Consider the following 24543-nt stretch of genomic DNA (forward strand, 5'->3'; position numbering starts at 1 on the left):
CATAATAGGCTGTCCTACTATCTTTTCATCAGTGTTTTACACTAGTGTCATTCCAGCCATTTACTGTACTGGTACACATTCCCTCAAAGACTGCTCTATAAATATCTGGCAAATATCTGGTTAATTCCCTTCTAATGAGATTTCTATTGCTGTATATCCATATATATGACAAATATGTGAGTATATACATATATATATATATATCGTCACCAGGCAATTTTTTTGTTTAAGTTTTTTAATGGAGTTTCCTGTTGGTTTTTGTGTTTTGACTAGTCAAAACTCAGATTCATTTAATTGATCATTTAACTAATGAGAAGAAATTAGTCGTGGAACTAGAGATCTCTGGCATAATTTAGTTTGCATGCAATAATTTTGTTATACAGGAAGAACGGTACAATTGGATATGTGAGGGAGATGCAAATAGCATGCAGTGAAGAGCTCAGTGCCTGGTGCCTCCCCGAGCTGCATCCCAGGGCTTCTCAGAGTTCTTTGTCCTTTCTTCCTCCTCCACAAGAGCTGTCTGTCTCCCAGCTAGCTATCTGTACTTTTTTTCTGCTTAAGACCCACGGCTTCTGGTGCATCCAAATTTATGAAACGTCTTGCATTTTCTGTTATGTTGATGGAAAGTGTCCTATTGGAGGTGAGAACTGCTTCTACACAAGGTTAACTAAAGCTACAGCTCTAGCAATAATCCAAATGATGAATTCCTCAAGCAAGTGAAGAATAAAATTGCCCATAACTCACTCTACTATAACAGTAGTGTTGACATGAGTCAGAACTAACATTACTCACATGCATTCAGCAGACGTAGAAGATGGCTGTTAATCAGCTGGTATTCGTAACTGTCTTTTCTCCCACAGGGAAACATTTTTATTAAATGAGAACTTGCTTTTGTGACTACTACATCCTGATCAAAACACTGGGCATTAAAATCCTTAAAAGCACTGGTTTCTTTTACGGAAGTTTTAGAGCTGTGATTTCTGATCTCCATGGTTTGGGCACAGCCAGGAGTCTCATAAGCTACAGATTTTAGCCTGTGGGATCTTTGAATGGATCTGTGTAGACTCATTCATCCGATATGGACAAATTCCTGCTGACTCCTAGTGATAAGATTTTCCTGGGTCCTCAGTTCTGCATTTGGAAATGACAAGAAGAATTATTTTGTAAGAACAAACTAATGCTTCATAGCAAACACTTCTGCTCCACTATTGTGCAGAGTCTCAGCCTCATAATATCCACTGTGAACACAGTCTGAGCTCCAGGCATGCATACCCGTGCTAGGAAGCAGCAGTGCCTCATACTGCTTGAAAAACTGCCTCTAGACCAGTGTTGTATTTCTTCTACTAGTTAATTTTGGGAAACTCAAGGCTTTGTGGAACAGGATTCTGTCTAATTGTAAAGCATAAATTCAGCTTAAAAATTTAATTAAGCAATATTTATGAAAACAAATATTTTTTTATAATTGCTGTCTTCTCTGTTAACTCTAGGTTATTATAGATGATCTGTGGCTACAAAATGAGACTGAATGCCTGGGAATGGCAGGTATGCAATTGTTTTCTCTCTATTTTCAGCCTGTGGGGGTCTCAGCTCTACAGGGGGATAGGTGTGTAGGTGGGCAGGGTTCTGAAGCCATGCCCGGATTTTACTTGCTCTCTGACTTTGGAGGAAGGAAAGGGAGAAAAAGTGAAGCAGTCTGGTTCTGGAGGCATCCCATCAAGGTTAGTACCTGAGATCTTGTCCCAGTGTTCAAGTTCAAATAACAAGTTCAAATACTGTTTACAGTGGGTATCAAGTGTACTGGTTACTGATCTCAAATACACAGCACGTATTTAGTGGGTTTTGCCTAATCTGGTTGAAATAGGGTGGTCCTATACTTAGAGGAGTCACATCTTAGAAGATCTGCATCAGAGGGCTGAATGCCAGACTTTGTCTACATTTGAACAAATCATTTAGTTGCTCAGAGACTCTGGTCTTCGTGTTCTTTACATGGAGATAATAAACAGCGTTCTACTTCACTGAAGTGTGGTGGAGATGAGTACACTGAAAGGTTATGACATTCTCATATAGCATATTAAGAGGGGCAATGTAATGTCTGTAATAGACCCTTCCCCCATGGCAGAGGATGCCATTCCCCAGGAGATGATTCCGTAACATGCATTTGCCAAGAAATTACACGCTCTGAAGCAGTCATCCAGTGAGACGCCTCTAATTTCTTTGCCCTATGCCATGGCTAATTCAGAAATGAGTTTATTAATTTAAATATGAAAGCAAATAATTCAGATTTGCTTAGCTTCCTTGTTGTTGTTTTTTTTTTTTTTCCTGTGTTTATACAACATAATGTTTGCTGCTCACATCTTCCTTTCTGATGGGTTGCAAATTAATAAGGTACTATCCACTGAGAAAGGAAATGCATGCGGTTTTATAGTTCAGAAGAACCTAATGGTGTTAGACAAAGTGGCGCAATTGGAGGATTTTGAGAGTATATTCTTGTGTTAGTGATTGATTAGTTTTCCATTTTGTTAGTAGGTAAATATTCATGTTAAAGGAAGGGCTGCTACAAACACTGAATCGTGTGCTGATTTTATGACTGAGAATTGCCCCATTCTAGTAAGCATAAATTTTAACATATTTACAGCTAAGTTCTTAGTGGTTTGCTTAATCAAGATACTAGAATGTTTATTCCTACTGGAGAAGTTGCCAGTGAAAGAAAAACTGCATAAAACATTTGTCATTGAAAATGGCAGTGTATTGAATTGAAATTGTTTGAGACAGCACACTGATCTTATAGTTTCTGCTTGAAGTTTTTTCAAGTTGTTTCTGGATAAGATGACAAAAACAGCCCCAGAATAGCCATATGATTGGGGAACATAGTGGATTTTTAGAATTATGTTCTAGTCTGGCCTGACTTATTAAAACAAGGCATGAAAAGTAGATTTGTTTTGTGTCATCGATGCCAATAGTTTCTTTGACTTTGTAACAAGGAAAGCTAATAGCAGCATTCAAAACTGGAATACAGTAAATTACTACCTTTGCTTGTTCATTGTTGCGTGTAATTGAATGGACTTTAAATTGGATCTTGTATCCTGGTTGGTTTTCAGGACAAGGCATAATTCAAAACAACAACAACAAAACCATAGTCAACAAGTATATTCAACTCTTATTCCACACTGAAGTAAAGCAAGATAATTCAAAGCTTTACGGATAAATTTTGGGGAAAAGCAAATCAAACTGCAGATTTGGGACTTGAAATATACAACCAGTGAGAGCTAACAATTTACATGTTTTGTTAAATTGCTTTTTTCCTCCTAGTGTCAATTAATTTTTAATAGTTAACTTGACATTTCACAAACTTGTCGCAGTCTTCACTCTTCTATTGTATATTAACAGGTTAGGAGATGTAAAGGTATGGGGGCCTTAAGGACCTACTGGAGTCTTTGCTGGAAACCTATTACAAGACCATTTAAGTTTGTATCATCCTACTTAATTGCTGCGCCTAATAATAATCCTAACTGCTATCAAGAACAAATAAGGCATTGTAGTTCTTGCGTGTTATGCCTACCCTTTTAATGGTTGTCCACAGGTATTAATCAGCACCACTAACATGTTCAGGATGCAGCCTTTTTAGTCCAGTATGTAAGGCTGAACCTAACACTGAAGGTCCCTGTCATTACTCAAAACTAACATCTTAGCAAAGGACTGATCACAGAGGACAGTTCCTTTTTTTGCATACCTATTCTTCCATCTCCAGCCAATATGAACACAGACCCACCATCACCGCAGACTTCACACTGTAGGTGCATTTTGTACCACATTGGATCCTCTCTGTAATTTGCAGCAAGCAAGTGCAATGAGAGGTGGTAGTAGGAGACTTCTCCTCTCTAAATGTGTTGTATGTGGCTTGACTGTGGCTGCTAGAAGTCCAAAACAGAAGATCACCACACAAAGCAGTAGTGCACAAAGCAAAGGAGTTGGCAAACGACTGCCTGGGGGTAGCAGCAAAGAAATTTGAGCAGCATTCAATTGTTGATCTGGTTTTGCATTTGAGAGTGTGCTGATCAATTGTGCACTTGTCGTTTTCCATTGTTGTGGCACTGTGTGTTTGTGGGACTGAGTGAATGCTATAGGAAAATATTGGTGTGGTAAAATATTATGACAATCCTCCAGTTGTTTCAGCTACATTAATATTTAATTTCATGTTTTCCTTTGGTAATTCAATACAAAGTCAACCTACCAGTGCTGGTAATTATCTAGGAATATGCAATTTAAGACAGGGTTCTGGTGTGTCTGTTTCTATTTGGTTTATGGAGGATTAAATAATGAGAAAATATTTTAATAACATGCTGATGAAAGGGAGATAAAATATTTAACAACTTGATCGTAGACTGTAAATGTGTGGAATGTTTAATTTATGTCATTAAGGAAAACAAAGAAAATTTCATCTTGGAGACAGTTATATTTTCTCACATCTCAAAAAAAAAAAAAAAAGTGAAATTATTGCCTTTCTTTGATGAACTGTTTGATTTGACATCTTTGGGGATGTTTACAGAAAAGCCCCCGATGAAGCCTCATGCCTTGCTGCTTTGCTCGCCGGGAAATGTTTTGGCCTGAGGTGCTGTACCCGGGTGCTCCCAGCAGCAGCCTGGCAATCTGGGCTGAGATTTGGGCTGTGCAGCTGAAACTGTTCCTCTGCTTAGCAAAATTTCTGTTTCAAAAAGGAATGGGAATAGCTTCCATCTAGGAACTAATGGAAGTGAAGACTGCAGCTCAAATAATGTCTTTTTTTTTTTTTTTTTAAACAGCCAGAAAAGTGGCAAAGATTGAAACTATAAGAAAAGAGAGTGGAAGGAATAAAGAGAGTGCAGAGCCAGTGTAAGGATTGGGATGCACCTCTGAAGAGGCACTGACAATGCTGTGCTCTCGTTTCTGAACAGCAGGGTATCAAAAAGAAAGCTGGATGCTTGTTAGTGAAAGGCCTCAGGAGTCAAGCGTTAGTATTTTGTATTTTCTAACCTCAGACAAATCAGACCTCAGACAAGTAGATTACTTGTAACAAAAACAATTTCAGAACAGAAATCTGGGATAAACTTGAAAACCGCAGAATGTGTTGTGCCTGTAACATCCTTTCTCGGGTGTTCAGTGTCTGGCTTTTCAAGCAATGATCAGCTGTCTATAATCCATCTAGACCTTGTCTGAAAAGAGACAAGTCTGAAATTCACCTATCAAGATTAATTGATAAGTACAATTATGTTGTCTTGAGGTTACGAGTATTCAATGACTTATGTGGAAAAGCAGTTATGTTCTTGTAGGTCAGCTGGACTGAGGTGTGTGTAATGTTCTAGTGACAGATAAATATTTGTGGATCAGGAAAAGAGTATTTTTTTTAACTGACATTTGAAACTACAAAAAATAATGAGATAGAATAGTGCTGCTTTACCGGCAATGGAGACCAGGGTATTAGCAAACAGCCTGTGCTGTTAAATATAAAGGATGAGAAAAAATCTGGAGCGAGGCAGTGGCACGTGTTGCGTTATGGATGTACCTCACACTGATTGTATCTTCTTGAGCAAAGCCTTCCACTAAATGCTGGGAAAGTACAAGTGAATTTGCAGAAGTATCCTTGTAATCATGATCACCATTGAGGCTGCTTAGCATAATGTCAAGAACCTGCAAAATCCCCAACCTCTCGTTACCAATGATGGAGCAGCCAAATAACGTGCCTCGAGACTTAGTCTGGGAGCTAGCCACATTATTGCAGGATTGTAAGTGATGACAAAGCACGACTTGAAAACAGTCATCTCGTATAATTAATAATCCAGAGATTTATTCAGAGGCAAAGAACACGATCAGTTAATCAAATTGGTTACTATGGACTTGGTACTTTCCAGAGGGGAGTATCAGGATTTGCTGTCACATGGAAAATACAGTTGGGTATAATGATGGAGAGATCTCATGCTACATAGGGCACGAGAACAAAAGATATTTCATAAAACAAATGTCTCCCTTCTTGTTGACTAACCTTCCTTACAGGAAATACAGAAGGAAGTGATCTGCTAAGCAAGAAGCACTTTCAAGGCAGTAGTTGTTCAGCCAAGCCCATACATTTTTCTGTATTGAATTCTGGCTCTTTTGAAGCTCTAAGAAGCTGCTTCATGTCGTCAATTAGAGTTTCTGTCTGTTATAAGGGAAAGTTCATCTACGGTAGCCTGGCAAGAAAATGAAAAGGAGAGCTGATTTCCTACCTCCATAGGAATGGGGTGGCAATTGGATTAACATCTCAGAGGCACAGCAAATATGAAATGAATCCTTCCGATGTTTGGATATATCTGTACAAAACTAAGAAGAGGCATGATTCAGTTGTCAGAATATAGGTTTAGAGCCATGTTAGGCTGGATATAATATCATACTTGATCTGCTGGGGAGTGCAATGGCCAGGTGGGCTCAGACTGGTAGCCAGCACGTCAGTTCAGCACTGGTGGCGTTCTGAGCAATTTGGGCTGTTGCTTAGTATTGAAACTGAAATGCAGCATGCATGACTACCCTTGAAAAATACCAACCCAAAAGGTATGCAGGCATTTGGTATTGTAATTACATACCACTGTTCTCCTCACCAAATTTTCCTTATTATTTTTATGGTCCCTAAATTAGTCTGTTTCACTGTGTAATAATGGTTTAAGTATGTATGTGAAATTTAGGGAAGTGAATTAAAGCTAATTGTAAAATATAAACGAGTAGCTTTTCCTGGTGGGTATAATCACATTTTTATCCAGTATAAACCACACTCTCCCAAATTAAAAGCATGCTATTCCTCCATGGGAAGACAGTGAAGGTCCCTGAGGTGTACATGTCCATCTGGGTTCTGTAAGCAGCAGGAATGCATCTCATTCATTACGTTAACAGAAACCCATCAATGCCTCAAGGCACTTTATAGGACCTTCTTCTAAACATCTAGTTCTGAATGCGCTGTGCACGTCTTTTACATTTACAACTGACAGTATTTCTCTGTATTGTTCTTCCAACAGAACAGTGCCTTTCCAAAAACATGAAGCTTCTCATTTTTTCTGAGATTGTCAGTATGTTCAACTTTTCATATTTCATTAACATTTAATAGCTGAAAAAAATGAAAGCTTACGTAACAGTGTCATTTGCCAAAAATCTTTGCTTTTTGATTAGAGATTTTGTTCATATGAATATATAATGATAAATTAATGATTAAAATATGATAAACTAATGATTAAAATGTGGAGTTTAAAAATAAGTAATAAATTAAAACTATTTTGCAAAGAATGACAAAAATGTATCTTCTTTAAACACAGAAAGCCCACAGTCCTTTTATAAATTTTCACTACATTTTTTTCCTCTATTCAGCAGCCGTACTGTTTTACAATTAGATTAAATTACTGATTTTTAGTATAAGCTCCTATTATTAATGTCATAGGTGCTTTTACTTCATTAGATGAAAGTGATTATCATATTGCAATTCCAAAGGTGTTATTGTAGTTTCATGTGATATCCTGGGCTAATCTCTACTAAAAAATGTGAGAGAGGGGGTATAGGATAGCATTGATATTGCAAATTACCAAATTGCGGAGTATTTGATTTGATTGCACTCCAATTAATCTGAAAAGTAATTGACACCCTTAGTCAACTGAGAAGTATTTTTGTTCTGTGTACTGAAATACTTGATGGTTAATTGGCAGACTGTATCTTTGAAGCAGAACACCCTTAGCAATGAGGCCACTCACATTGTAGAGTGCTTCAATTATTTATGCTTTGCTGTAAAATTCTTTGTGTTGAAAATATTAACAGTTGATTTAATGTGGAAACCTTTTAATTCATGGATTAGATGATTTATGTTTAAGTGGCAAGAAATTTTCAGTGGAGTTCCCTAGGTAGGACACGGTTTTGTTTTAACTCTTGCTGGCTTTTCTGGGGCAAGTCCCATCTCTGCTTCCTACCTACCCTCTCGTCTTTATTGCCTATTTACATTTTAAATGCTTTGGGGGAGAGTGTGCTGGTCATGGTGTGCATACCGAGCACGAGGTACCACAAGCCCCACCGCTGGCTGGAATCTTCAGGGGTGACACACACCAAGCGGCTGCTGCGCCGGAGCCGCCTTTAGCTCTAATGCAGAGTCTTGCCTTGGTTTTCAGCACTGCAGTTGCCTCTGGTAATTCAAGCAAGTGAAGTCCATGACCTGCTCTTGACTTCTGCAGCCTCGGATGACCAGTGGAGCCATTCGGTTTTTGCTTTGATACCTTCATGGACAAAGAAGATTTTGTTTAAACGAGAGTCTAAACGAGAGTCGAGTTCTGTTAATCATGAGCTGGTCAGTAAATCATAGTTTGCTACTTATAGTATTTATAAGCATCATAGCAATTACATCAAAACTGGATGTTGCGTGGAACTTACTACCCAATTAGTATGTTTCTAATTCTGTCTCAGGTGGTTGTGTTCACTTTAGATGGTTTCAGAAATACCAACTGGTTGTGAGACTTCCAAATAATTATTGTGACAGATACAGCTACGTGATTGCTGTGTAAACTCTGATAGACACATAATAATGAATTGCATCCATATAGTGTAATGAACTTAGGGAAGTCTGATAGCCAAAAGATGCATATGTCAATTAAGATAATAGCAATTACAAGTGGGAATAAGTAGTTCAAACAGATTTGGACTAAAAAAAAAGTAATTGCTGGGATAACAAAGCTCTTAAACTTGAAGGTGATTAATTATTTTTCTCATTTCCTTATTTACATAATTTTACTTGTGCTGCAGCTTGTGACTTATGATAGTTTCCTGCACTGTGTAGACTTTTCCTCTTCCTCCACAGCCTGAAGATGTGTCCTCTGGATTTGGAATAACCCTTCAGAAATGTGCTGTGGTAAGTTTTTTGGTGTTTTTTTTTTGTTGTTGTTGTTGTTTTGTTTTGATTTCATTTTTTTTTTTCATTTCTCTTGTTAATTTGATAGGAAATTTGTACTCAAAAAGTGTCCTTTAAAACTGGAAACAGAATTGTACCCATACTGTGTATTTGGGAATATTTCCATTTTTCTGTTGAGATGGTTGCACCCTCTGCAAGAGGAGCAATTTTGCATTGTTGATTCAAAACTGAATTAAGTCAGTGAAATCTTTTCTCAGACTACAGGGAATTGGGGTTTTTGACTAGTGTTAAATACCTCGGTATGAATCTATAAAGAGTATAAATGTGCAAAAGTTAGTGAGTTCTGTGTATCAGTCAGGAGGCTGGGTAATGACAGAGAGAAATTTCTTTAGAGAATGTGATGAGCCTTTTTAGGTGTTCCTCTGTCTTCCATGTGTGCCCTACCTGTCTCAAGTGTGGACTCCTTTCAAAGCATGGGGAGCTGAGCCCTGTGAAGCCCGCTGTGTCTGGGGACATCCTGTCACAAAGCCATGGAAGAGCCCATGTGTCACCATCAGCATACTTAGTGGGACTCAGCTACAGTATTTAATAGATAAAAGTTTTCATTTGGCTTGCATAAAATGCATATGAGGAGCAAAGACCTCCCTGCTGTAAAGAATTTTTAAACTTTCCGTTTTACATTTTTAGGTGGCATAGATCTACCTATTATTTTTCCTTTCATTTTTTCTCCTATTTTCTTTTTTCTTTTTCCCACACTGGCTGAATCAAATCTGAATTTTTTATCATTAGAGACAGTTCACCATGCTTGTCCCTTTGAGAGAGAAAGTGCATCCAACTTTAAGGCAAATCTGAATTCAGCCATTGAAATGTTTCATATGATGACAGAGAATTTAGTACCCAGTACAGAAGAGGTGACATTATGACCTGCGCCAGATCATTTACACAGAGAATGAATATGCATCACATCTCATGGCACTAATTATGTATAATGTCATTATTGAAGTAGCTGCATATCATAATTAATGAGGCCAAATAGTGAAAATTTCAAGCATAAGAAGCAGTGACACAGAATCTTCAGGGTTTTGCACTGTGGATTCTCAATTTTTGTATCAAAGCTTCTCAGAATGAGAGTTTGAGACAATTACATATTGTTTTTTCTGCTATTCATAGCACAGCCTCATACAGACTCATTAAAAATTGTGAAATCCTGCTGTACCAGATGAAAGATAGTCAGTTGTAGATGCTAGGATTACCAGAAAATAATTGTAATGTGCTACCTGTTGTACATTACTGAAAACTGTGCAACTGTATGTGAATTGTCTTCCATGTTGAAATGCATTTCATGTTTTATTTCCCTTTGCTTACCTTGTCATCCTCTTCAATCTTAATTCATCTGAACAGATGCTTTCCTGCTAAGAGGCAGACTGGCCATATGGTTGTCTTTAGCTGTTTTAAATGAAAAAAAAAGTGAATTTTGCACATTTCCTACCCACCACCTGTAAGTGACTCCTCAGAACATGCAGATGACATATGTTTACTTCTTGAAGGCAGTATTTTTCCAACATCTAATCATAGAAATACCATGATTGAAATTGGGGTGTTTAAATTTTACCCATGCTTTGAGGGCCCAGTCCTTCATTCTTTCACAAGAAAGAAGTTCCTGTAGGACTTCATTCCACAGTGTGGCATGAACACTTCTCAGGTAGTACTTTGTAATGATAGTAATCTTTAGCAGAGCTGAAATAAATCTTTAAATTTGTCTGTTTGGCTTTTAAAACTTTTACCTGTCTCATTTCTGTTTTCTAAGCGTTCTTTCATTGCATGTCATCTTTGTTCAAACTTCTTGGAGATCCTCTGTTCCTTTCACTCCTAAGCTAATTCCTCCTAAAATGTTCTTGCTCTTGCTGTGGTTCTTTCATTCCACTCACCCATGTACCTTAAGTGACATCTGTTGTAGGGGGTGATAACACTTCAGTGGCAGAGGAAAACCGAAATAAAGCGCTTATCACCATTGTCAGTGGCTGCCATTGTGCTTTGTTTCTGTAGTTGGCTGGCAGCGTAATCATCTGCTCCAAATGCAAGAAAAAATATCTTGTTGCTACTTAGAATAGCAACTCAAAGGAGATGTCCAGTGGCCAGTGATCCCAATGGCAGCGGCATATGGAGGAGATTCTTTCTAGGAGAGGTCAAATCCAACGGATTACCTGCTGCTTCATTCTTTTCTGTTATTTCATCCACTGCTATCAGTAGATGAAAAATAATCCAAATTTTCCCCATTGCCATTTAGCTTAAAATTCATTGCCATTCAGAAATAATGAAAGTAAAACCTCTATTTGAAGTCATTGACAAATGTAAAAAACACAACCTTTTGGCTGAGGAAAATTGCAGTAGGAGATAGGTGATAGATTTTTGATTCCTCAGAAGGGTTGCTTTGTTAAGTCACTGAATTAAGATTTTTGTTAAATGAAATGAAGAGAAAATGCAAATTTAGTTGGAGAAAGATAATGAACTGTATGTGGGAGTGTGCATTAAACCTCTTAACTAAAGGAAGGAGAGGAGTAGCGCTGCCATATTCCTTCACCTACCTATGAATATACACATCCTACTTTTTCTGCCTATTCTGTTGTAAGAATTTAGCTAAATTACTGTTTACATCTCCTCTCTCCAGATGTAAAGGAATATATTTGTGTCTGGTTAAAAGCATGGGAAGAGATCATGAAATCCTAATTTTTCCCTTCATCTCAGAGAAGAGCAAGAGAAAGGTATGGGAAAGTAAAGGAAGGGAAAGGCTTTCTGTTTTCCCAACTTTTCCCAGCTCCTTCTCTTGGTAGTGCATAATTATTTGTGTGCACAAGCCCATCCACGCTTATTGTGGAACATAATATTGTATTAACAACTTGTGCAGTTTGAACCTGGGGTCTTTCAATATGTGCTTTCTTGATTCATTGATTGGGTCAGGGTCTCTGCTTTGTGGCTTTGGATTTTCTTTTTGCGACTTTGAAGCTTTTTTTCCTGTTTCATTTTGTTGTGTTTTCTAAAACAAGTTTCTAGCTTTGTGACTGCATAGGAAAGGTTGAAAGATATGCTGACTGCATCATACCAGTTCAGAAAACCAGGAGACAGAGAAAATCTGCCCCAAATATATCGCACTTTTAACATTTGGTGTTTTTAAATCTCATAAATGTTGGGTCTAGTTCATGACATATGAACGTATGAAATTGGCAAAGCTTTCTTCACAAATGTGATCAGGCCTACTTTTATACCTGCTGGCATTTATTTGCAGAATCTGGTACAATAGGTAGTTGTTTTTTTCCCCCATAAGATTTATTTAATACAGTTGAGTTTGAACTTGCTGTAATGAGTTTGGAAAATTTAGTGTAGTATAAAGAGAAGAGCTACTTACATAAACAGATTTATTCAAATGCAATGATTGTCATTTATGTAGGAAAATGCAAACTAAGTAAATATAATTTTAATAAATCGTTTTTTTTTCCTCCTTGATTCATAAAACATTCTGAAACTTTCATCTGTTTCTATGTTGAATTAAAATGAAATGCAGGGGTCAAGGTGTACAATAAAATCATAACTACATATGTTGCATCCTGTGGCTGCAGTAAATTGTATGATTTCTGACATCTCTCACAATTAATGTTTTTAGTACTCATTTCGGGGGGGGGGGGCTGCTTTATTACTATTTTTCCTAGTGTCCAGATAGAGAAGAGACATTTCCTTAAAAAAAAAAAAAAAAAAAAAAAAAAAAAAGGTTGGGGGGGAAAGAGAAAGATTGTGCAATAACCAAAGTGTGATTCAGGGACGAAGTGTTAATTTGGTGTCATTATTAGAAGACCACTAGGCCATCATGGCTATGTTATGGGCCATCATATTTATAGGCCTGATGGAGTTTTGGACAGTTTTGGCTTAATACAATTTTATAAGGGAAGGCACTTTGAAAGGTGAGAGGTCAGTAAGTGACTCTGTGCTCAAGGTAATTTCATTTAGAGGGTGTAATTATTCAGTGAGAGTTAATGAATGGCTAATGGAATAAATAGATAAAGTCATGTGACTGTGTGTTGCTAGAGATTGCTTATTAATTTATGAACTTCATCTCTAACTGGAAACAGAGCCTTGAACTCCAAGTCTGCTAGTGGCTCCGTCAGCCCTTATGTGGGAAGGGCAAATGGAAGCAGCTGGCACCCTTTGGAGCTTGTGGTTGCTGTGGAAAAAGAGAACTAGAGAACAAAAATGCATGAAGAGAATGAATTGGCATTGAGGACAGCTTGCAAAAGAAACATCTTCATGATACAAAAGCTAAGAATTTTCCAGAATCTGGTTATGAAGTTATGTTCCAGTTCTGTGTGTCACAGGGGTATTCGTATTCTTGTTTTCACTTACTTCTGGCTTAGTAGGAACTGGGTTTCCAACTTCTGTTTTATGTCCCTTTGTCTCCGAGCAACATCCAGGCATACCAAAGATTAAAATCTCCTTGGGAGTTTGCGATCAAACTGAGTGTAATGCTGTTTGCAGGTTTCTCAGAATGCGTTCAGAAAATTGGCTTACACAAATAGTGAACTATTTACTAGCAATCAAGACTACAGATTTTGCTGTTGATGCACATAGAGCTGTTTTGCACCGTTAATATCTCTGTTTTCAGGTGGATGTTGAACATGATCCTCAAACTGCCTATGTTAGACTTCTGATTAATAATACCAACACACTGCTCTCAAGGAACATTACTGATCTTATCCTCCTGGACAATATCACTGGTCTACATGTTCAAAAAAACAGTGGTAATAAGACAACAGATGGTGTACAGATTTACAGGAAAAGATTCTTGCAAGGTAACAAATTCTGCAGAGAAGTAGCTTTGATTACACATGTGGAAGAGCATCTGTTCAAATCAGGATATTTATTTATTTTTGATGATGTAAACTCTGTAATTATTAGTTAATATTGGTGAAATACCCTATAACAAGTTTTGTGCTGCGGTTTAAAATTCTATTAATTCCCATTTTGGCTCCCACCTTTGAACTGCCTCTTCCAGGCACGGAAGTGAGCCCTTGTGCTCTGTAAAAGTCACTGCTATCAAACCGAAACAGAATCTTTCATGATGGTATTTGTTCGTTTTGGAGATTTTAAAAAACTGCTGCACAAACAATTTTAATTGAAATGTCTTTCCTATTTAGCCAAGCTAAAAAGGTAGAAAGTAAGCAAACAGTTTACTGAGTAGTGGCTTTAAAACCATGGCGGATTAGCTTGCTGAAGTAGGAGTACACTGGAATTGCAAAAGGCCATGCAAACAAGCAGAATGATTAATCAGAAAGAAGGCAGCTCTGCTCTGTATCCATTTTCCACTGACTTGAGCAAATTATAAAATTGAAGCAAATAATAGACCAAAATGACCATTCTGGTCTTGGAGATAGTTTGTTCCTTAGATAGCAGTTGGATCCTTGCACATTCATAAAAATTTTGCTTTCTTGATTCCTTTATCTTTCCTTTCCTAAGCACATGTGTAAGAGGTAGAAGATGTCCACAGAAAATTAATACATTGCTTGTTAGGGTTATGATTTTTTCACGTGGGGGATGTGCTGTGTTGGAAAGGAAAAGCTCCAGTGCTGTCCCAGGTCTTCCTCAGAGAACTTTGTGAAATTTTCCTGGGATAAAGTAAATTTATCCATATTCTTCCTCTCTGGACTATGCTGGTAGGCTCTGGCTGCCTCCCCTACTGAGGAGCTTACTGCAGCTAGGCTCCTAGGAGAGCACTTTTGCCGGTGAGGAAGCACAGTCTAAAGGGGAGCCTGAAAAGCTCCTCAGATGTTTTATTCATATTGGACTTGCTTTTCATATTTTGCAAACATCTGTAACTGCAGCTGAGCTCAGCTGGGTGCTCAACTCTTCAGTCTTCTTGTGTTAAAAAAAAAAGTGCAACTCTGCTGGGTTATTTTCGAGACAGTGTAGCTACTGTTTTATTTAAGAAAATGCAGACATAATTCCTTAAGAGGCCAATATTGTATGGGTAAATGTACCTCATCTACAAACTTTTTTCCTTTCTTTTAACAGTTGGAGAATACTTTGCAATCAACTACACTGCACTTCTTGATGCAAAGGAAACATGGAATGGCAGGGTCTTGACATTGCCTGCACAGTTAACTTTCAGGAGTTCATCACAGGTATTTCCTGTACAAGTCTTGAAAGCAGTTCTTGTTCAGAGGGCTGGAGTACCTCTCGGATGAAGAAAGGCTAAGAGAGCTGGGAGTGTTCATCCTGGAGAAGACAAGGCTCCAAGGAGACCTCACTGCCGCCTTTCAGTACCTAGAGGGGTCTTATAAAAAGAGTGGGGAGGGACTCTTTACTTGGGTAGATAATGATAGGACAAGGGGGAATGGTCTTAAACTGAAAGAGGATGGATTAGATTAGACATTAAGAAGAAATTCTTCACTGTAAAGGTGGTGAGGCACTGGAACAGGTTGCCCAGAGAAGCTGTGGATGCCCCGTCCCTGGAGGTGTTCAAGGTCAGGCTGGATGGGGCCTTGGGCAGCCTGATCTAGTGGGTGGCAGCCCTGCCTATGGCAGGGGGGTTGGAGTTAGACAGTCTTTAAGGTCCCTTCCAGCCCAAGCTATTCTGTGATTCTATGGTTGTCTGCCTAAGCTACAAGACCTGTGATGAGGCCTGCATGTACTGCAATGAAGTTCTTAGGCTCCCTGGTTGTTTAACATGAATTTTTAAATATGTGAGTTATTCTTCAAAGGTTAGGAAGTCTTAGGCCTCCTTAAATAGGTAAAGGATGTTTGTGTGTTGTCCTGTAGCATTTCTCTCTACTTTTTATATTTCTTTCCAGTTTATCTGTGCATCCTGAAAATAACAGTATCCTACCTCCTTATATGTGTCTTCCTGTAGTCTGTGAGAGGTTGAAGTTTTGACACATTTTTATTAAAAAAATACTTTCTTGTAACCAAAACCACTGTTTCAATATGAGTGTTTTGAGGACCTTGAAGAGATTTTTGAGAGAAGCTGGACAATCTCCATCTTTGGTGATTTTTTGAGAACTCAGTTGCACCAGGCTCCAAGAGAACTGATCATAGATCTAAAAACACTGGAATTAGCCTAAGTAGGAAGCAGAACTAATGACACAGGAAGAGTGGTTTCCTCCAAAGTAACTTATTCCTCATTCTTAAATATGGTTTGATATTTTCCCCAAGGTTTTCGTAAGTGCATGTAGTTAGACCTTGCAGATACATTTTCATTTCCAGCTGCTGTATCTCGCTTGTTTTAGAGGAAAAAATGATTGATGCGCATAAGGGCATACTAGAGAGACAGCAAGACTTCAAAAACCAAGGAACGATAAGAGTAGAGGATACAGGTGGATGTTTAGCAGAACTGATAGACGCTGAGCTGCAAACTTTGATCCCTGCAAGACATATGCAGTGACTTTGACTCCTGTTCTGTACACTTTCAGTCACCACGGATTTTATAAGTGTCGAAAAAGTGTAAATCTGTGAGCACTGAATAAGCCTGTGCATGGTTAGGAGGGGTGTATATCCCACAGAGCACTGTTACCGGTACATTTAGCTATCAGATTTTATTCAGCTTTACACTTTGTGAGAAGTATAGCATTTCTTTTGAGGAGAAGCTTTTGTAACAACTCTGGGCTGTTTGCCATTGTTATAAATTGGATTCTGCTCATTTTTTAATGCTTGTAATATTTTTATGTTTCTTTCAGAATAAAACACATCTCATATCATTGATGGCATCGTTCACCATAACTGAAGAAGAAAAGACCAAGGTAAATGCTATGACTTGGCATTACACTGACTCCTCTTCTTAAACTCATGGATAATCTAAACTAAATCTTAGGGGGCTAAGATTGTACTTAGGTACTTAAATCTCATCTGGCTATTAATCATAGACAAGTTCTGCCTTCTCCAATTTTAAGAGGAAGAAAACAGGAGTCAAGATAGTGGGGCTTTGTTGTCTTAAAGCAGCAATATTTAGCACAGAAAATCTACAAATTTCCATTATATTTGTAGCCTTTTTTTTTCTTTTTTAATCTGAAGCATTGTCCAGCCACAGAGAACTGTGGTGAGGAAATTGCTCACATGCTCATGGGCATAGCTACCAGAAGAAAACTATTTGCCTTTCCAAAAGTGTGGAGTTATCCTCCACCTATTGAGAAGATGTTTGTGTATCATGCTGAAATGAGTGAGATGTATTTTGTGAGATTGTATTTTGTCCATAGCTTCAGGTATCATAAATGTTCTCAATCTTAAATTTTATTTTATTAAAAATTATTTAAAACTGTTCATGATTGTGGTGAACGGTGAACAACCAAAGTGCTTATGTGACTATGTGGATTCTAAATGTTGACTTGGGGCTAGAAAAATGAAGAATTACTTACACAGCCATGCCAGTACCATGCTAAGCTGGTCCTGTGAGCTTACATGTGATTTAATTGCACGCTTGTTGTTGTGCTGTTCTTTAAAGTTTTTCATACCCTGTGGATTTTCTCTTCTGTATTGCTTAAAGACAGTGCTTGGTTGCTTGTGACAAGGTAAATGAAAAAATACCGGTTATGAAAAATGTGGGTTATGAAAAAATACGAGCGTAGCTTACCTGCTGGCCCATGCCAGATGTCTTCCCACAGTGCTTCAGGGGCTGTGAATACTGCATGTCTCTGCCCTTGGCTGAGTGGTTTTGATGCTGAATAGGAAGCTATAGTGAAAGCAAAAAGCATTTTTCCTGTCTAGCTACATTGCATGGGATTTGTGATAATAATTACGTTGACCTGATTGTTCCCAGGCTTGTTTCCCTCAGCATCCTTTAAATCAGTGGGAGCGCAGCAACTTTTGAAAGAAAATCAGGCCTGGAATGCCTCTTCGCCTCACACTATTGAGATGGCTTAAGAAGTTAGCTTTGCATAAGTGTTTTGAGACTCACTGATGTGCCAGTGGTTTGGAGGTCAGCCTGCAGTGCCGAACTGGTCCTGTGCTGTGGCTTGTATGGGGTCTCTGGTTCCCCATGCCACAGTATCCACCATGATGCTTTCAGGCATTACAGCCTGTAATCCAAGGCTGTATCCAAGGAAATGGACTGTACCTCCAAAACTCGTTTTACTGTCGTATAAAAGCACAGATAATTCCCTATCCAAGGACTTTTTTCCATAAGCAGCCAGTAAAAGGATCAAATTCTGCTGTTAAATTAGAATAAATACTTTCTAAATTGCAGACTGCATTTGATTGTTGCTTCCTGTGCTGAATTCTGTTTGTTCTATGGAATGCTCCCAGCTTTCTGCTTTACGAGATGACCAAGCCCTGCTTGCAAGCGGCATGTTAATTATTTACACTTTCTAGCCCCAGCAGAGTGATTATTTTGTGGTGAAACATTATACTAGTAGCTGTGCTATATTTTTTTTATGCAGACATCACAAAGAACTAAACAAACATTAAATTAACTTTTGCTACATGGAGCATGAAGTAAAAATTAATTTTTAATGCCATTCCATTTAAAGATTAAATTAAGACCTGAAGTGAAAGGCCTGCAAAGATATTAGTTGAATTGTAGTTCCAGTGCTCCTGCTATTCTTTTCTGACTCTGTCTCATGGAGAAACTGGTACGATGTACACAAATTAGGGAGTTTTATCAATTGTCAGTTACCTGTTTATTCTGAACTCCTATTAGTGCTTTATCCCAGTGTTGTTTACTGAGTTTTATTGAATCAAGAAATGGCCATTAATTTCAGGAAGCCAACATCAGACTGATTTTTCAGAGGCTCTGGGCAACGTCAAATGTCATTAATTTCAACGAGATTTTGGAGAGATTAGCAACATAGGCTATTAAGTACAGTCTTCCCAAAAGTCACAGCAGCTACAATTCAATCCGTGAGATATCTGTTGTTGGAATTACAGAGGCATTTGGACTAGGTGGACATAAAGGCATGCAGACTTCAAAATCTATGGAAAATAGACACTTGTTGGAAAATATTAATAAATAAAAATTACTAATTGTAATTTAATGCTGAGTAACCCTGAAGTTTTATGAAGCCATTTAAAAGTAATTTACTATGTTGCTTACTGCTGTGATCTTTAAGTCTGATCTTTGTATATATAGGAAAATTAATTTAAATAATATGGTCTTTTCATTTCAGATTTCATATAGCCATGCCATCCATGCTTCAGGGTTCTTCATTGCTTTTTTCGTTTCCTTTGTATTGACATGTGCTGTTTTTTTCATTCTTTACCAAACCAAAGTATTAAAATGGAATTTCCATAGTAAAAACCAGGTGAGTCATACTTTCTGTAACGGTACTTTATATAATTTTGTTATTAATCATCTCTGCTGATATAACATGCAAACTAATACGGATTGCCTAAAGTGTTTTTGAAGCTAAATAAAAAGGCACCAAGTGCTGGATTGAATTCACTGGTACTATAATCTCTACAACCCCAAATCTTTAGCACAGTCAGATTTAGAGGTGATATAAGAATAGTCTGATCAAAAGAACTGTCAATAACTGGTTGTTAAGCTTCGTAGGGGAGCGATACTACCCACTGGCTTTGCATTTGTTTTCATCTTCTTCCTTGTCCTCATCTCTCCTTTTGCTCCCAGAATGAGAGGCAGAATAACTGAGTAGATCACTCACCTTGAATGCAGAAGGCATGAGTCCAAACTGTATTTCTGATTATCAGGAACAGGGGTTTGAATCTGGGTCTCTTAGATCTTTGGATTTACCTTGGTCTCTAGAGTGATTAAGCAAAACAGTTGGGTTTGGAGATGGAGCATTTACAGTGCTCTTTATCCAGATCATTCCAGTTCGTAGAAAGTATTTCAGCACATACTGGGTCAGAGAGAGAAAATACGGTCTGATGAATGTTCATCAGATTGGCCCAAGTTCCAGTCCTTGCTTTTTAAAATTATTTTGATATTTATATGAAGTAGAACAACTTCAGTGGGAGGGAGATAGAGACCTCAATCACTATTACAGTGATGAGAACAATCCTCTAAGAAAGGCGGGTGTCAAAGGTTTGAAACCTTCCTCTGCTCAGGTGGTGGTAGATCTCCTACTGGGTTGCCAGGTCAACAGGCAGTGTCGCTCTGTCTATTGCAATTTCACTTGGGCATGGTCTGAATATGTTGGTTTAGGTAGGAAGCGATGATACAGGTGAGAGACATATAATTTGAGACTCCCTCTGGGGCTGTTGGATAGTATAAACTGTGCTGGCTGGTGCTGTCAAACTGAGACAATTAAGACTGACAGAAATTTAAGTGGTAGCTGTGTTCTCATTCTACTTTTGGATTTCAGTTTGATATTTTTTCTTCAGTGGTCTGATTTCTCAAACGCCCAGAAAGCTTTAATTTATAATCTATAATGAAAGTGTCTGTTTAAAGGTTTCAAAAAAATTCCACGTTAAGTTTAAAGATTTGGTTGAAACATTTCTGTAGGCACATTAATCTGGCTGTCTGGAGAGCACATGGGGGTTTTATTCTTCCTATGCCAACCGACTTCAAAACGAAGAAACCCTTTAGATGCGTTTCTCAGGGACACTGCTGTGCTGTGGCATTTGTGGAGTGTGGAGGCAGTCCAGGGATGGTAATGCACTTGCAGTGCTCTGCTCTTCTGCATAGCAGTTGGAGTGCTTTTGCACAGAGGACAGATGTGTTGAGAAGCATGTACCCAGACGTAGCACTCTGCTCGGAGACCTCAGCTTCCACATATTGCTCTGCTTGAGACAGGCAATCTGGGAAGCATTGCAGTAGGGCATAGCACATTTCAGAGGCTGGGGTGGTCTTGCTGGAGATAATTTGTTTCAGGACTAGATGTGTGCAGTTTGCTTTATACAACTACCAGTATTGGTTTCCTATCTCTAGGTAAAAATGCTGTGTCAGATGTAACTTTTTACAATGTACGATAGATTTTGAAGACAGTGCATGTGCTAAGTCATCTATATTTGCTCTACTGAAGCAACAAAAAGTGAGGAAAAAAGATGTATTTTCTTTGTGATTTAAATTCTGTGAACAACTTATCTTTTCTTTTATTTTTGACAAATGACAAAAGAAGGTTTTATTTTTTTAAATAGATTTGCAGTAGTTTTTCTATCTAATGATAGGTAAATTTGTAATTAGTCTCATTATGCAGAGGGGATCCAGTCTCAGACCAGTGGATGGACCAGATGAGCTCAGAAATCACTTCCAGCTTTACTTTCTGGTTGAAAATTACTACATTAACAATTTTTATTTCCTTTAGGCCTGAAGAAATAATCCCTTTCCATTTAAAGGGCTTGTCTTTTTTTTTTTTTTTTTTTTAACAGAAAAACCTCAGATAACATTGTTATAAAAAAAGACCAATTTGGTCCTAGCATGAGCTACTTACAGCAATTTTCTGTATAGTGATTTTCTTAGCCCATCTCAAGGGAGTCTCACTGACCTGTGAACTGTCTAGTAGTATAATCTTGCCATATGTAATGTGTATACCATAGAAATTTTTAAAAAAATTTTACTAGAAAGTTTATAGTAGAAAATAACCTCCTTGGAAGGCTTTTGCAAGCCTACTGATGTCAATGTAAAGTCTGCTATCCTTTGCATTAATTTCTTCATTAGTACTCCTGATCAGTTATATAAAAAAAGTTCAGCCTGAGACAAAAGTATTACAGTTGATCCTAGATATGTATTTGAACTACACAATTGCTCTATACCGTTTCCAGCTGTACAATGTGATGATAAGTGGGAGTCTTTCCAGTAACTCAGGGTTACCTGCAATAAAATGAGATCAGCTTCACTGTAAGTTTTTTTTATAATCTGAAGCTTACTTTTGTCTTCTTCTTTTTTAGGAGATACAACATGAACTCAGTCAAAATCACAAACTGGAACATTCTCAGTTCAATTCAGGTGATCTCTTTAGTGAAGATGTAATTATGAATGACCAAATCATTGATATACTGACCTTTGAAGAATCGGGGAATATGCTTCAGGCTTTAGAAGAGTAAGAATTCCTGCTGTTACATCACATTAATCACATTTATCGTCATCTAAATCTTTGAACATGTTTTGACTATGTACCCTTTAATTGTTATTTTTGTAGTGTCTATTTGCACATATGACTGCGTTACCTTAGGTTTTTGAAATGTATTAAGATAGCCATCTGTGGGAACTGAAAATTGTCATAATTTACATTGCTTCACTTATAGAAGTCACAGCTCTAGATAGGCCTGAGGCATGCAAGTTTTCCAATTCAAATGAACATCTGTTTTTGCTTCCCTGTGGTTCATTAAATGAGGGGAAACTTCTGTGTACAAGATGATGTTGAAAGGGTATATTCTACAATTGCTGAACACAGTTCTGCTTTCAGAACTGTGGCTTTTATCCTAGCGCACCCCTTCTGGGTGCTGGCATTTCTGTGTAGCAGCGTATTTTGGAAACACCTGGATCAGAGTCTAAGGAGTGACAGTTTGTAGTGCTAACAGAAAGATACCATGTAGATGGGATCAGCAGGACCACTGGGTAGAGCAGAGAAACTCTCCTGGTTTTGTTGAAAGGCCAGTCAAGGTTGTTTGACAGAAACATGCAGCTAATAAAGGGCATCTGTTCTTCAGCAGAACTGGAAAAAAGGTCTGATGTGAGGACAGAGCAGATTTTGTTTGTTCTAAGACTGAACAAAGTTAGCTCCTGGCAAGTCAGGTTACAGGCAGTATTATGCAACTATAAAATCTGCAGAAGATGAAAAGGGAAAGTTAAGGGACCATGGAAGTAATTTTCTTTGTTAAAGGGTAACTAACAGCATTATTATTTCCTGCATTTTGTTGATAATTAGGATGCTTATCTCTGTGAATTGCACGTTGGTCTTTGCTTTTATAACTATATAGCAATACAGGTTTTTAAAAGACTTATCCTAGAAATTGTTATGTGAATGTTAAAAAGAAGAGGGCCAAACATTTTTAAACTCATTTCAGTATTATTTTTTATTAGAGATAGTGAATATCTTGCTAGTTTTAACAAAAATACTGGACTGCTTTGAGATGCGTTGTGATTTAGAAAGGTAAGTATTCTTGCAAACCCTTAAAAAGGATTATTTGAATAACTGGATTATTTATATAGCTAAACCCTTAAAATGGGATTCATTTCTTAGTTTGAGTACGTGTCCTGGGGCTATGTTTTTGTAATATTCTTATGCAGTTAATGCAAATGTCTCTCTTGTTTCTGCTTCTTTCCTCCCTTCCATATCCTTTTTTTATATATTTTTTTTTTAATCAAACCACTTCATTTATCTGCTTCCTATTCCAACAATTTCCTTTAGGTAACAGTTTGAAATTTTATGACTGATTTAATTGATTTTCCATTGTAATAAAGGAAGTAATTTTAGAACACAAGTGGAATTAGTGTACAGCCGATGCTTGCTATATGATTGGAGTACTTGTAGGAAGTTCTTGCAACTGTATGGAGTCAGATCTGGCCCCAAAACAGGCACTTGTTTGAAGCATTCCTCATTGAAGGCAGTAAAGGTGTCCAGTAGGATATAAGTTACAAAGTCACTTATGCAAAATTGAAAATACTGTTTCAAAAATGGCCTCAGAACTGCTTCAGTTGGCAGTTCTCCTGAAAGCAGAAATGCAGAGATTGTCTCATCTCTTTGGATGTTCAAGAAAATAAAAGGATTTTCTCAGCTATAGTGTAAAATATTAGATAAAAATGCTGGTATAGTCTGAAATAGCAGGAATAGAAAGGAATGCTTTCATGTCATTACACCATCCTACACGAACAACAGTAGATATGCTCACTAGACCCATTTGGGGGATTTATCTGTCTTAGGGCACCTGGATTCATCTGTGTCTGTTTTGGAAACATACTGGACCAGCTTATCCTTACTGATGACTTCTCAGTTGCTGATAGAGCACACTACGATTTTATCATGCCGAGAGCTGTGATTGTAAAACACTACAGTGGCCATCAGCTTATTTTAAGCATTGTGTATGGTCTCCACTGAAACCACTATTCCACATTATTGGATTGAAGAGCATCTGTATTTCTATTGAATATTTTTGGCTGATTTAAAATCAATGTAAATAGTTACCAGGCTTGGAATTTGCACAGGATTTCACTGATCATAGGAAGCAGAAAGAGCTTGTAAGATTTTTAAAAGTGTGATTTTATATTCTGCATGTGGGAGACAACATCTTTTTGTAGAAGAATTCTCCTCTGATAGACATTCTGGTGGACTGTTGATTTAGTGTAGATGTCTAACTTTTTGCCCCAAACCTTTGCATTTGAGTTATCAATCCCTTTACTTAGCTTACCATCTCTGATCATTTCAAAATTTGGCAGTTAGGCAACTAGAAATGTCTGAAAGAGCCTTAGGGAAATGAAATCACTGATGATGATAGGGAAATTAAATCACTCCCTTCATCCCCTCCTCCGTTAGGAATGGGAGACACAAAAAGCAGCATCAGTGTTGATGGCAGATGAAAAAAATTTACTCTATTTTGGGCAAGTTGCTTTTTTCAAGAGAAAACTTTGATAGTCTTCAATTTGTTCGTGCTTTTGTAAGGAGGTAGAGCATCATAGCAAATAAAATAAATGCTTGTTAGCAAACAGTCACTAATCTTCTTCAGTTTTTGAGTTTTCTATTGATTTTTCTGGGATGAGAATGATAGATGGACCACAAAAACATCCAGAA

At 37.7% G+C, this 24543-nt stretch overlaps 1 protein-coding gene across 3 annotated transcripts in view; it reads left to right on the top strand.

Moving 5' to 3' along the window:
• EVC2 (EvC ciliary complex subunit 2) overlaps nucleotides 1-24543 on the top strand; it is a 71201-nt gene that overhangs the window by 1506 nt on the left and 45152 nt on the right. For all 3 annotated transcript variants that reach the window (XM_048046227.2, XM_048046211.2, XM_048046201.2), the window contains exons 2-9: nucleotides 1488-1542; nucleotides 8151-8326; nucleotides 8834-8884; nucleotides 13536-13722; nucleotides 14942-15051; nucleotides 16603-16665; nucleotides 19024-19158; nucleotides 21704-21855. In XM_048046227.2, the coding sequence (XP_047902184.2) occupies nucleotides 1488-1542; nucleotides 8151-8326; nucleotides 8834-8884; nucleotides 13536-13722; nucleotides 14942-15051; nucleotides 16603-16665; nucleotides 19024-19158; nucleotides 21704-21855 (929 nt within the window). The remainder of the gene's footprint in view (nucleotides 1-1487; nucleotides 1543-8150; nucleotides 8327-8833; nucleotides 8885-13535; nucleotides 13723-14941; nucleotides 15052-16602; nucleotides 16666-19023; nucleotides 19159-21703; nucleotides 21856-24543) is intronic.

The sequence above is a fragment of the Anser cygnoides genome, chromosome 4 (assembly GCF_040182565.1).
Source record: "Anser cygnoides isolate HZ-2024a breed goose chromosome 4, Taihu_goose_T2T_genome, whole genome shotgun sequence".
Classification (NCBI taxonomy): Eukaryota; Metazoa; Chordata; class Aves; order Anseriformes; family Anatidae; genus Anser; species Anser cygnoides.